Genomic DNA, 12,457 nt, shown 5'->3' on the forward strand with positions numbered 1-12,457 from the left:
CGGAACATCCTCACCCCGACTCGCCCATCAGCTGATTGCAGTCTGCTTTCTTCCCCCGTCTCTCTACGGACACTGCTCCTACCTGGCAAATCCAACAGAACTCTTTCATTCCGTTTCTTACCTGATGTCTCCGTAGTATTTGACAAGTTCGACTACTGCTTCCTCAAACTTTCCCTTGTCCTTGTTCTCCATGAAGGTGTTGTCTGCTGGTTCGTTTCTAGTCCACCGCAGACCCAGGCACACGGTGTCTGAGGGGCAGTGGCTGGGCACGGAAGAGAGGAGAGTAGCTGAGCGTCAGAGCCCACGATCTGCAGTGGACTGGCTGGAGTTGATGCAGTTCTCTCTCCCTCATTGATCACTCCTACAATTGGGAGTAGAGAAAGTGGGAGGAGAGGGTGAACAGAGTTGAAGATTAGCAAGGACGTAACCGATTTTTTAAAATGTTTTTCCTCAAATGACAGTGTGACTCCTCCTGACACTTCTTTTAAGTATTCGAAGTGCTTCACATTCCTAACTGCCCAGGCACCTCTGTTGCCAGGATCATGTTAGGAATTGTTTTCAAAGTCCTCTCTTTTACTCTGTGTTCATTTTATTTACTCCGATTGTTTTTCTTTCTTCTTCTACAGGTCTGGCCTGGAAAGACTGTGTTTCCTGATTACACCAACCCCAAGTGTGCTGCTTGGTGGGCAAAGGAGTTTGATCTTTTCCATAATATACTGGAGTTTGATGGAATCTGGATTGTGAGTTGTTAATGTTTTGATTATTAGGTGACTGGTATTCAAACTGTGTAGATCTATATCATTGAGTCACGGAGCATAGGTGGAAATGAAGGAGAGGAAAGCAAGTATGGCAATGATAAAGCATTCCTTAGTTTGTGTGTGTTACGTGTGGTTGATTTGGCTCTGAACCCTGGAGACCCTGTGAATGACTGATGACCACATGTCCTGTCCTCAGCAGCCCTGCTCAGCCCCTGCACACTCATGACTGTTGGGTTTTTTTAAGGAGTCAGTCCATCTCCTATGTGGTTTCCCCTTTTCCTGCTGCCTTCTGTTTTCCCCAGCATTCTAGTCTTTTCTAAAGGACCCTGCCTTCTCATGATGTGTCTAAAATAGGACAGCTTTAGTTTTGTCATTTTGGCTCCAGCCACATTTCAGGCTTAACGTGCTCTAGAACCCAGTTGTTTGTCTTTCTGCTGGTCTCGGGTGTCAGCCTTCTCCATCGTCTAACTTTCTCACCCACGCTTAGTAATGGGGAACATGAGCGTGTGGGTGAGCTTAGCCTTGGTCTCTAATGACACACGTCCTTGTTCGTGATGATCTTCCCTGCCTCTTCCCTTGCTGTCCCTCTGTACCTCGGCCTTCTCTTGACTTTGTGCTGCAGCCTCCGTTTGAATTGACGACTGAACCGAGGCAAGCAAAATCTTTAACAATCTCAGTGCCTTCATTATCTGCGTTAAAGTTGTGTATTCTGTGGTCATGATTTTTAACTTCTTCATGTTCAAATTGCCTGTCTTTCTGTTCAGATAAATCATACCAAAACATGTAGCTTAGAATGAAAATCAGATTGTTAGAACTGGGAGTAGTCAGTTTTTTCCCCCAGCTTAGCTCTCCTTCTACAAATGAATGAGATGAAATAGAAATACTCATAGGTCATATACTCCTTGCATTGTCACAAGTACACACATTGTTCAATTATCCATTCAAGGCCCTCTCATTTGGAGATATTGGACTTGATCAGAGCCAGAGTATCCAGGTGCTTGACAAAGCTGTGACTGTAGTAAGGACAAGTATCTCATATGCTGTCAAATGGAAACAAAAGCAAAACGACAGATGTTTAGCAAAACTGAGGAGCTCTTGAGTTGAACTTTTTTTCTTTTTATAAGAGAAATGTTGAAAATTCAAACAATACAGAGAGCTAAAAAGATGAAAGCAAAATCCTCTAAAATAGTGTCAACCAAAGACATATTTTTCTGTGTACCTTCTGGACACTTGTACAACCATTGGCACATGCTTGCTCTCTCATGCTCTCTGCTTATGTATATGTTTATATATATTGTGTGTGTGTGTTTGTGTATGTGTATTCATACCTATATTTGGATATACAGAGAATGTATAAGTTGATGTATATTGAATCATATAAATTGAAATCTTTTTTCACGCAATATGTTGGGAAATTTTTCATTTTCAGTGATTACAGACATCTACAATTTTGAAGGGATTTTTAAGAACCGTTTCCATGAAATCTTCAATGTATAGAGAAGATAGGAATTTCTATTTCTTTCTGTGTACGTGTACATAAGAACCTCTTAAAAGGCATCTGGGATCATTTTTTCTGATTCCTCAAAAAAGACACCATTAGTACAACATAAATTGATATGTTATTTTTTATTAATAACTTTTGCTCTTGGCTTTGTAGGATATGAATGAGGTCTCCAACTTCGTTGATGGTTCAGTTTCAGGATGTTCAACAAGCAACCTAAATTATCCCCCATTCACTCCCAGTAAGTTTTGGTGGCGAGTATGATTAAAGTGGCAATGCACATTTGGTACTTTAAATTCATAAGGATACATATGAACAGCTCAGCAAGGGAGCTTGTACATAAGAGCACGTATGGAAAAGAGAATGAATGTGGGTAATACATGAAGAAAACTAAGAAAATCAGAACACTCCATGCTTTCCTAAATGAGGTATCAATTCAAAAGGGGGCAAGCTATTCCTTCTACCTATATCTGAGCTGTTCTCAGGGGAAGTTCCAGAGAAGATGGGTGCAGAATCCACTGATGAGTAGTTAATCTGTGTTGCTCTAGAGTCCCCTCTCTCTCCAGGTCAGGATTTATCAGAGAAAGTTCAGATAATCAGGCTTGGGCTTTAGACAAGGGTCAAGTCTAATGATACTAAGAGTGTAAAGAACAGACCTGAACTATAGAATGAAAGGAAGCCAGAACCCATGGCTGAGGGGGTCAAATTCAAAGTCAGTGGATATGATGCAAATGAGCTCTGATTGCACTTGGAACAGCACTATCTTCCAGGTCGTGGCCCTGAAATCACAGCAGTTATGTAGTCGGGAGAAGGCTAGAGGCTCTCAGGCCCATTGTATCTTGATTAAGAAAAGAATGAGCTGCTAGAATTATAGCATTTTATGATGACTTTCAATCTGGTGGGAAAATAGGAAATTGGAGCACATGGGTCAGAATGAAGTGTTGAAGGAAGGGAGGCTAAGCAGCTCACACTTTTTTCTTCTTGTTAGAGAATCTATTTGTGTTTTAATAAAAGGGAAACATGATACACAAATGGTTTTGGAAGTATTAATCTGGCACTAATATGCAGTTTGGATTAGAAAAATCAATAGGTCAGGAGTCAGCAAGCCATTAAGAAACTTTTGCAATAGTTAAGATCCAAAGGTCATTTGGTTCTGAACCAGAGTGGTGCAATCGGAGCAGAAAAGATCCCGTGTGTGAAAGATAGATTGGGCAATCATCTTTTATAATATCGGCTCAATGGAGAGAAGGGATGAGAAATTAATTTATACTTTCATCCAATATTTATTTCTCTGAACCTTTTAACTTAGCTCAGTTTGAAGAATTCAGATTGAATAGCAGGTCTACCTGGATCCTCTTTCTTCCAAATGCCTGCCTTTAATCACACGGGCACCCAGGTGGGAGAATGTGATGGGCCGGCACAATTTCTTTACACATCAGAGAAACTGCCCCAAACCTAGAGCTCTCTGACAGTGAGGAGGCCTTGTGGTCATTTGCAGGGTGGCCCTGGTAACTGCTTGCCCAGGGAGCACCGAGTCAGATTCTGAGACAGTCCAGGAGCAGGGGTATGCGTCTTAGGTGCTGACTCTCTGATCCCTCTTCCGTCCCAGGAGTCCTGGACGGGTACCTCTTCTGCAAGAGCCTCTGCATGGATGCGGTGCAGCACTGGGGCAAGCACTACGATGTCCACAATCTGTATGGCTACTCCATGGCCATTGCCACAGCAGAGTAAGGCCACTGTTGCCATGGACTTAATACATGGCGTATTCCTGATCTTGCTAGGTGTGAGGTGTTCCTTGTAAGAACTTCATAAGATGAGTATGGTTATTATTACTGAATGAATGAAGAAACTACCGAGCACAATGGGAAGAAAGAATCCAAAAAATATTTACAGCATGTATGAAATGGAAGATTGAATGAATAAACAAATGAATGGAAGGTTGGGAAAAAGAAAGAGAAGTAACTCGACAAAAGTCAAACAACTAATTTAAGTGTGTTTCTGCCAGAGTCCTAGGCCCATGTATTTTCCTCTTGGCCACACTACCTACTGGAGGATGGAGGGTTAAGTAATTCCGACTTCACGTGCTTCCGGGTTTGAGAGGCCGGCTCAGCATCCTTCTACGGTGCCGTGTCTGCCTTTGTGTGCGGACTCAAATTCTATAGTGAGGAGAAGGTGTTGAGAATTCACTGTGCTTACTGCACCTGTGGCAAGAGGCGGCCAGACCGGGACCACGCTCATTCATTAGCGAGGTCATGGTGTAACTGCAGCCTTCGTGAGAGCTGTTGAAAAAAATTACAAAGCAAATACTTTAAGCATATAATAGACTTCTTAAAAATATAGATAATATATATTTATATTTACTTAGAAATGTTCACATAAATACATGATTTAAAAATGTCTTATCACAAAATTGTGACCAAAGTGTTTCTACTCAGAAAGAATTTAAGTTCCAAGAGGGGATTCCTAAGTTCATTTCCGTGTATGTCTAAAGTCACACCAGGTGAAAGACCAGTGCACAGGGTGGGGCAAAAGTAGGTTTACAGTTGTTTGTATGGAAAATAATGCAATGATTAGTCACTAATAATTCAAGAATAAGCCGCATTTTGTGTACGCACAACTGTAAACCTACTTTTGCCTCACTGTGTATATACAGCTATGTAAATTTAAATTTCACTTTTGTTCCTTAAACATTGTGTACCTCTAGTTACTAGCCTTTTCAAGTCTGTTTTGGAAAGTCTTGGAAATTATGGAGTTAATCGATGGACATTAAAAAACCTTAGAATAAAACAAAACATAAATACACTTAACGGAGCAGCCTGCCCCCAACAGCAACGCCGACCCCCCTGGCAGAGAGCGAGAAGGGGCGGTGGGGTGTTGACTTCTGAGGTCCCTGGTGAACGTTGGTGGGCTGAGATGCATGGAAGTTGCACATGGACTCCTCGGTCTCTCTCCCCCTCTCCAGAGCAGTCAAGACAGTGTTCCCTGATAAGAGAAGCTTCATTCTAACCCGTTCCACCTTTGCGGGATCTGGCAAGTTTGCAGCCCATTGGCTGGGAGACAACGCGGCCACCTGGAATGACCTTCGATGGTCCATCCCTGGCATGCTCGAGTTCAACCTTTTTGGTATCCCAATGGTGAGTCCACATCCCAAGCTCTCCTATGAACCTCGGTTCCCAGAAAGCCGCCGTCTAGCGGGCTTTCAAGTCACAAGGCTCCCCTCTCCTGCCCTCTGGGGCCCAGGGGTTTCTTGTCTTGAGAGAATGTGTTTCACCTACATCAGTGTGGCGCTGATACCATGACATTCTTTTTTGTGTTGTCTTAAAAAGATAGGAAGTTCAACCCTGAAGTGATATCATTGGAATATTTCTCTCTATTAAAATATAACGTACATGCAAAAAAGTGTACATATCCTTACGTATACAGTTGGTGAATCTCACAAGCGGAATACATCCATGTATTCAGAGCACCCAGATGAGGAAACATAACATTACCAGCACCCTAACAGTGGCTTTCTCATCTTTTAGTTAAATTCAACATATGTATTTATTGAGCTCCTACTATGTGTACTGAATTAGGTATGCATGGTGAGGGAGGAGAAAACCATAAATATCGTAACAGAAACACCTTCTCTTTCCCCAAAGAGTTTACGAATTAGTAAGAGGAGCCGCGTATATAAACAAACAACGGTGACAGACTGTGTAAGGGTGCCAGGAGCTACAGTGCGGACTGGTAGGGAAGATCCTGAGAAAGGGACTTACTAGCTCTGCTAAGATCACAAGGAACAAAGCGGGTCCGGGGAGGGAGCCGACGGGACCTCCATAGGAACAATAGCACTTGAGCTGAACCTTGAAAAGTGGGTATATTTTACCTGACTTGTCGGGGGAGGCCATTTTAATATTGAGAAATAAATATGAGCAAAAGCAGTACAGGGGAGACGCTGGTGGGTCTGTGAGGGTCGGTGTGTGGAACTGGGATGGGAAGTGATGCCGAAAGGGCGGCTGGGGCCAGGTTTTGAGGAGCGAATAGGATCAGCTGCGAGGAGGCCCTGGACGTTTTTGAATGGGCGAGTGACAGCATCAGATTTAGGCTCGGGGAAGTTAATTCTGATAGCGGTGTGGTCAGAATAATAATAGTAGCGCTACTTCTGGTAAATATCCATCAAAAAGCTATTGCGTGTCAAGTATTTTACTTATATTATTTCATTTAGTAAAACCCTCTGCAGCTAATTAGTGCCTACTTAAACCAAGTGAGGAAGCTGAGGCACAGGAGTTACTCCGAGCCCCGCCCCTGGCAGTCAAGGGTGGGCACAGGTTGTACCCTAGTTCGATCACACCGCATTAGCCTTCTCAGTCAGAAGTTCACGAGCGCACCTGGGAGCTCGGTAGGAAACTTGGGGGCCGTGCTCCTGAGCTGTCCGTGTGTCCTTCCAGGTGGGTGCTGACATATGTGGCTTTGCGCTGGACGCCCCCGAGGAGCTCTGCAGGCGGTGGGTGCAGCTGGGAGCATTCTACCCATTTTCCAGGAATCACAACGGCCAAGGCTTCAAGGTAAGTCCCCCAGGAGACAGAATCAAAATAAACTTGGCCTACGCCGGACCTGTTGGCCTCTGGGGGGTATGTTGAGCCGTCCTGCTCCCGGGTGCTTCACTCAGGCTACTTTGTGCCGCTGTTGGCAAGCAGCCACGACCTCAGACACACCCTCCAAATGCCCTGTGCCACAGCTGCTGCTGTTTCTGCTGTTGCAGTCAAGGAACTGGCAAGTCTTGGGGGGGGGCGGGGTTCATCCAACTGCTGTACACTTTACCCACATTGCGCATTTTGCAATGAGAATCAAATGATGAAATGCTTCAGAGTGATTTATGGGGCACCCCTAAGTCCTCTGAGAGGCGCCCATAAAGAGAGCGCGAAGGGGCTGAGGTGCAAGGCTCAGGATGGCCGCTTCCCTGGCGGAATGATCTCCCTTTGCTCAACTGTACTAGTCAGAGGCCAGGTTTGCAGCCTAGGCCCCTGGTCTTCCAGGACGGAGACTCTCGGTTGTGAGGAATGGGGCCTGGAATTCTCCAGGCCCTTCTGCTGCTCATCGCCAGATCTCAGCTGCAGCCTCTGCTTCCCTCCCAGGCCCAGGATCCTGCTTCCTTCGGCGCTGACTCTCTGCTGCTGAACTCCTCCAGGCACTACCTCAGCATCCGCTATACCCTACTGCCCTACCTCTACACCCTCTTCTATCGCGCGCACAGCCGGGGGGACACGGTGGCCAGGCCCCTTCTGCATGAGTAAGTTCCCCTAACCCGGAGGACTTCCATTAGTGCAGCTGGGGGACTCTGACTGTATCATCACATAGAAGAGTGAAAATTGAAGCGATTCAAACCCATTTGGTATTTGCAAGGCACTTGTCGTCCAGGTATTATTCTAGGGGTATTTTAAGTATCACAGTCTGTTCTCTAAACTAGACCGAAAGTCATGGAACTGGGGTCTTTCCTTTGTTCTTTTAACAACTAACTCTTTATCTGAGACAAGTCATTTTAGTTCTTTTATCCTTAGTTTCTTTAATTTTCATTTAAAGGATTTGATAGCTTGAACTGGGTCTCTTTTGTAAGGCGCTGTGTTCAGGCTCTGGGGCTTCAGAGGCTTTCCTTGTCAAAATACAGTCATGTCTTTGTGTGTCTGACATTTTCAACCCTCGGGCACATACCTGCTCTATTATATATTCACCGTTATGGGTAACTTTTTGCCGTCTCCTGGAATTCCCTGTTAAAAGGAAGATAACCTAAAAGAGTAAAATGTAAATTATCTGCTATTTTTGGTGATCAGATTCAGTTCCTTCTTGACAGTCAGCTGAACTTTTAAATTGTATTAGCCACTTTACATTTTAAAAAGGGAGATATGGCAGATAGAAGTCAGCCTTGAACCTGTCTAGCATAGAGACTGGAAGAGGAACTTCTGTCCACCCTGGGGGAAGACCAGAAGGGTGCCTGGGGCGGGGCGGGCGGGCCTCTCCACAGGAGCGGGGAGGTGGGAGTTGAACAGGTGTCATAGAATAACGTGGGGGGTTTGCCCCAGAGCTTCCAGGAAGTGTTGGCCCAAACCTGAGAGGGTGTCTCTCCAAACTCCAGGTTCTATGGAGACAACAGCACTTGGGATGTGCACCAGCAGTTTCTGTGGGGGCCTGGCCTCCTCATCACTCCAGTTCTGGACGAGGCAAGTGACCCCAGAGAGACACACCGGTGGCCTCTGCTTCTGACCCCATTCCCCTCTTCTTGTTACATTTCTCTTCTTTTTATTCCAAACCCGTGTCTGATGTTTGTGGCTGAGTCAGCCTTGAAAACAGCATGCTGGGGGTTGGGGAAGTTGGATATCTGATACTTACATGTTTTTTTTTTTTTCTCTAGAAGGTTTTTTTCTTGACCAAGTTCCCAACCAGTGTAGAAGCATGCACTGGCGACTCCGGGTTTAGGAATGACCCCATGCGTCGTCAGATTCTCAGAGCAGATGATTACTTGCTCCGTGATGTAGAGGCAGAATAGAGCAGGGACCCAGCATCACCCTAAGGTCAGGCCAATCAGGGTGTGACTGTGGCCCGAGCTACTAATTAGTACTAATGTGATCTGGTACAAGTTGCCATACTAACTCCTCAACCGGAAGGTAATATAACAAAAATCCCTATTGCTGGGCCCTGTTGTGAAGTATGAAAGAGATAAGCAATGTAAAGCTGGAATTTTTACCACAACGTGTTTCAATAATATGATTATTCCTAATGTGGTTCCATTTAGGGTTTTTTTTTTTTTTTTTTTTGTTGTTGTTGTTGTTGTTGCTGAGTTATTGCCTCTATTATTCCTATTGGGAGAAAGACATGATTTAATAACAAGGCCCAGGAAGTTCGTTTATGTCCTCTCAGTACGTGGTGAAGAATGCCAGGAATGCCTTTATCCCTTTCAGTGGCTGGACCATGGGGAACACGATTTTGTTTTAATTTCAGGGAGCAGAGAAAGTGGTGGCCTATATGCCTGATGCCGTCTGGTATGATTATGAGACTGTAAGTAGCACTGACTGTTCTTAACCTCTTCAAGGCCACGGCTGCAACCTTGCAGACAGGAGAGAAGCATCTACCCACGAACTGAGTGTTTCTGTAGTGTTTTCTGTAACTTCAGCTGAGTCGATGGAGGGAGCCTAAGTCATTTAACATCAGTCATGATGAAACCCGACGAACATACTCTCATGGGCTTTGTTCATCAATAAGATAAAGGCTCAACTAGAATGTCTCATGGGCCAATACTGGAGGGGCCAATGGACAACGTGAGCTTGGTCATGAGTTGGAACTATCGGTTCATATAACATACGTCCAATGGCCTCAGCATGGCACACATGTTCCCCCAAACCCAACTGATGAACCGGTGATGGAACCTGTTGTTCCTGATTTTTCGCCCTTCTCGTGTTGGAGTGTGTGACTAGACTGTGATTCAGCAGGGTGGCAGAGCAGGGGGCCGTAGGTAACTCAGCACGTGGATGGACGGGAGGTGAAGGTGAATGTCCTTGCCATGCCAACGTGTTCGATTTGTCTTCACGCTCCAGGGCGCCCGAGTGAGATGGAGGAAGCAGAAAGTGGAAATGGAACTTCCTGGAGACAAAATTGGACTTCACCTTAGAGGAGGCTACATCTTCCCCACCCAACAGCCAGCCACAACCACTGTGGCCAGGTACAGCGTGGCTGGGAGTTTCCCTTACGGGGAGGCTGACAGGGCTGGTCCTTTCTGCCCCCTTCTGCTCTGCACACAGAGGGTGCTGCCGCATCCCGTGGAGGGCGGGGGAAAGACGCCCTGGTGTGTGTGTGTGTGTGTGTGTGTGTGTGTGTACATGTGATCGGTCATTAACCTCCACCCCTGGGCCTCTTCTGAGGAAGCTGAGATTTAGAGCTGCATCCAGATGGACTTTGAAACCCTGCTTTTCCTGACCCCCTGAATTTGTCCTTAAAACACACTAACTGTAGGGTGGTCCACATCTCCGGTTTTCCCAGGACCAACTTAAATTGGTTACTGAATGTCTCATGACTTGGGAAATCTCTCGATTCTAGGCAAATTGAGTCTGTTGATCACCTTCCCTGCCCTGGCCAGACTCACTCAACTGTCATTTCCAGGGACTGTGCAGGGGCGGGGGGCGGGGGGAGGGCCCCTTTACATTCCCTGTCATCTCTATTTCCCTTTCCTTTCTCATCTGAGCCATTTATTTCTTGTGGTGAAAAGTGGGGCTAAAAACTTCTTATGCACTTCAGATACCCTCATTTGACTGGTATCTCTTTTATGATTCTCTGATTCTAAAATTCCATCTGTACCGATGAGGCAGACATTTATATCTGTGTCTCTACAAGTATTAGCTTATTTGTTTTTAATACACTGGAAATTCTTCAGAGGTTAGAAAACTGTCTTTTCTTTGGAACCTTCCTTATTACCTTAATTTTTCAAATTTAGACTTTTTATGACACTGATGGAAAATACTTCTACATCTCATACCAGCTGGTTTCTTTTTCTCTAAGTGTTCAGCTTCATGCTGTTTTGCACACTGATACCAAAATTATCTTTCTAAAATGAAGATCTCAACTTGTTGGTCCCTTGCTTAGAGCGAACTCTTTCATTAGCAGGACATTCAAGGCCAGTCACAATCCGGTTCCAAGTTACTTAATAATAGTGTCTCTGGTCACACCTTAACGTACCCCTATAGGCCACCATATTGAAAATCTTGCTATTCTCCAAATACACCCTTCTCTTTTATTGTGTTTGGGCTGCAGCACTTATTACCTTTTCCAACATCCTTTGCCTTGTATTTTCTTTTTTAAAATATTAAATTTATTGAGGTGACACTGGTTAATAAAATTATATAAGTTTCAAGTGTACATGTCTATGATACATGATCTGTGTATTGTACTGTGTGCCCACCAACCAGTCAACGCGCCTTTCATCACCATACACTCGACCTCCTTTACCATCCACAACCCCTCCCATTGCCCTTCCCCTCTGGTAACCATCATACTGTTGTCTGTGCCTATGAGTTTTTGTCTGTCTTGTTTGTTTATTTGTTGTTTTCAGTTTTATAGTTCACATATGCGTGAAATCACACTTGACTTTTTCTGTCATATATATTTTACTTAGCATGATATTCTCAAGATCCAACATTCTCTGTCTGGTGCGTTCTTACTAATCCTCAAGGTAAACTCAGCTTTCATCGGCAGGAAACCCTTCCCAACTCTTCCAGCAGAGGGAGTGCTACTACTTCTGGCTTCCTGGTCCTATTCCATTTCGCATTTCTTTTTGCTGTTTAGCTGATTTTTTTTTTCTTTCCTCCTTAATATTGTTATGTATGTCAATCATAGTTATTTTGTACTTTGTACCTGAAAATTCTATTATGTTAAGTCCCTGGTGGGGTCTAAGTTAAGTCATTTGTTTTTGCCAACTTTCTTTCTTGCTAGCTTACCCTTTTGTGTGTTTAGCAGTTTTTGTTTTTAAGATGTAGTGATCTTAAGGATCCAAATGTGGGTCTCATTCTTCCAGAGATGATTTGCCTTCTCTTCAGTTGCAAGCCAGGACTGCTGTCAGCTTGGGATCACATTAGCTGCCCCCAGGGATCACGTGTTGTTATTTTATCTATGACCAAGTAGTGTTTGAGTGGGTGGGGCCTCCAGAACATCTAGTCCACCATGGTTCTAGAAGTTCCTTCTGGACTCCCATAAATATTTGAACTTTTCTGTCACTCTTTGCTTTTTTGCTTTGATTGTTTGGTGAATATATTTAATCTTTCTTACAATATTTAAGACCATCCATGGAGTGTGATCTGTTCGTCTTTGGATCTTTTAGACTTCCTAGCAAATTTAAAAAAAAAACAACAAACTATTCAACACATGCGTAGATATTAGAGGAAAGCAGGTGATTTGGTTGGTATTGGAACCGACTTGCATAGGGCAGAGTGGAAGGCTGAACAGCGACGGGATCCAGCAGATACCGTGAGGTCCGTGAGCGCTGCAGCAGGAGCAGGAAACTGGGGGGAGACCAGAGCTGGGCCGACACAGGAAGGTTCCAGCTGAGATCCTCTTCCTTTGCCCTCTTTCTCTATGTCCCTCTATTTCACTGGCTTTTTGAGTAGTGTTTGTGTTTTCTACTTGTGATTAGAAAGCAGAGAATTAGAATATTTTATTTTTCTCTCAAAACAAACTA

The 12,457-nt window shown here is 44.5% G+C and overlaps 1 protein-coding gene across 1 annotated transcript in view; it reads left to right on the forward strand.

Annotated features, from left to right (window-relative positions):
- Window positions 1-12,457, forward strand: part of MGAM (maltase-glucoamylase) — a 64,626-nt gene that overhangs the window by 17,980 nt on the left and 34,189 nt on the right. The window contains exons 12-20 of the mRNA XM_054564580.1: window positions 627-740; window positions 2,416-2,500; window positions 3,869-3,986; window positions 5,222-5,393; window positions 6,690-6,806; window positions 7,377-7,531; window positions 8,372-8,456; window positions 9,235-9,291; window positions 9,828-9,952. Of these exons, the coding sequence (XP_054420555.1) occupies window positions 627-740; window positions 2,416-2,500; window positions 3,869-3,986; window positions 5,222-5,393; window positions 6,690-6,806; window positions 7,377-7,531; window positions 8,372-8,456; window positions 9,235-9,291; window positions 9,828-9,952 (1,028 nt within the window). The remainder of the gene's footprint in view (window positions 1-626; window positions 741-2,415; window positions 2,501-3,868; window positions 3,987-5,221; window positions 5,394-6,689; window positions 6,807-7,376; window positions 7,532-8,371; window positions 8,457-9,234; window positions 9,292-9,827; window positions 9,953-12,457) is intronic.

The sequence above is a fragment of the Pteronotus mesoamericanus genome, unplaced genomic scaffold (genome assembly GCF_021234165.1).
Source record: "Pteronotus mesoamericanus isolate MK-2021 breed Mesoamerican mustached bat unplaced genomic scaffold, CSHL_Meso_final scaffold_85, whole genome shotgun sequence".
NCBI lineage: Eukaryota > Metazoa > Chordata > Mammalia > Chiroptera > Mormoopidae > Pteronotus > Pteronotus mesoamericanus.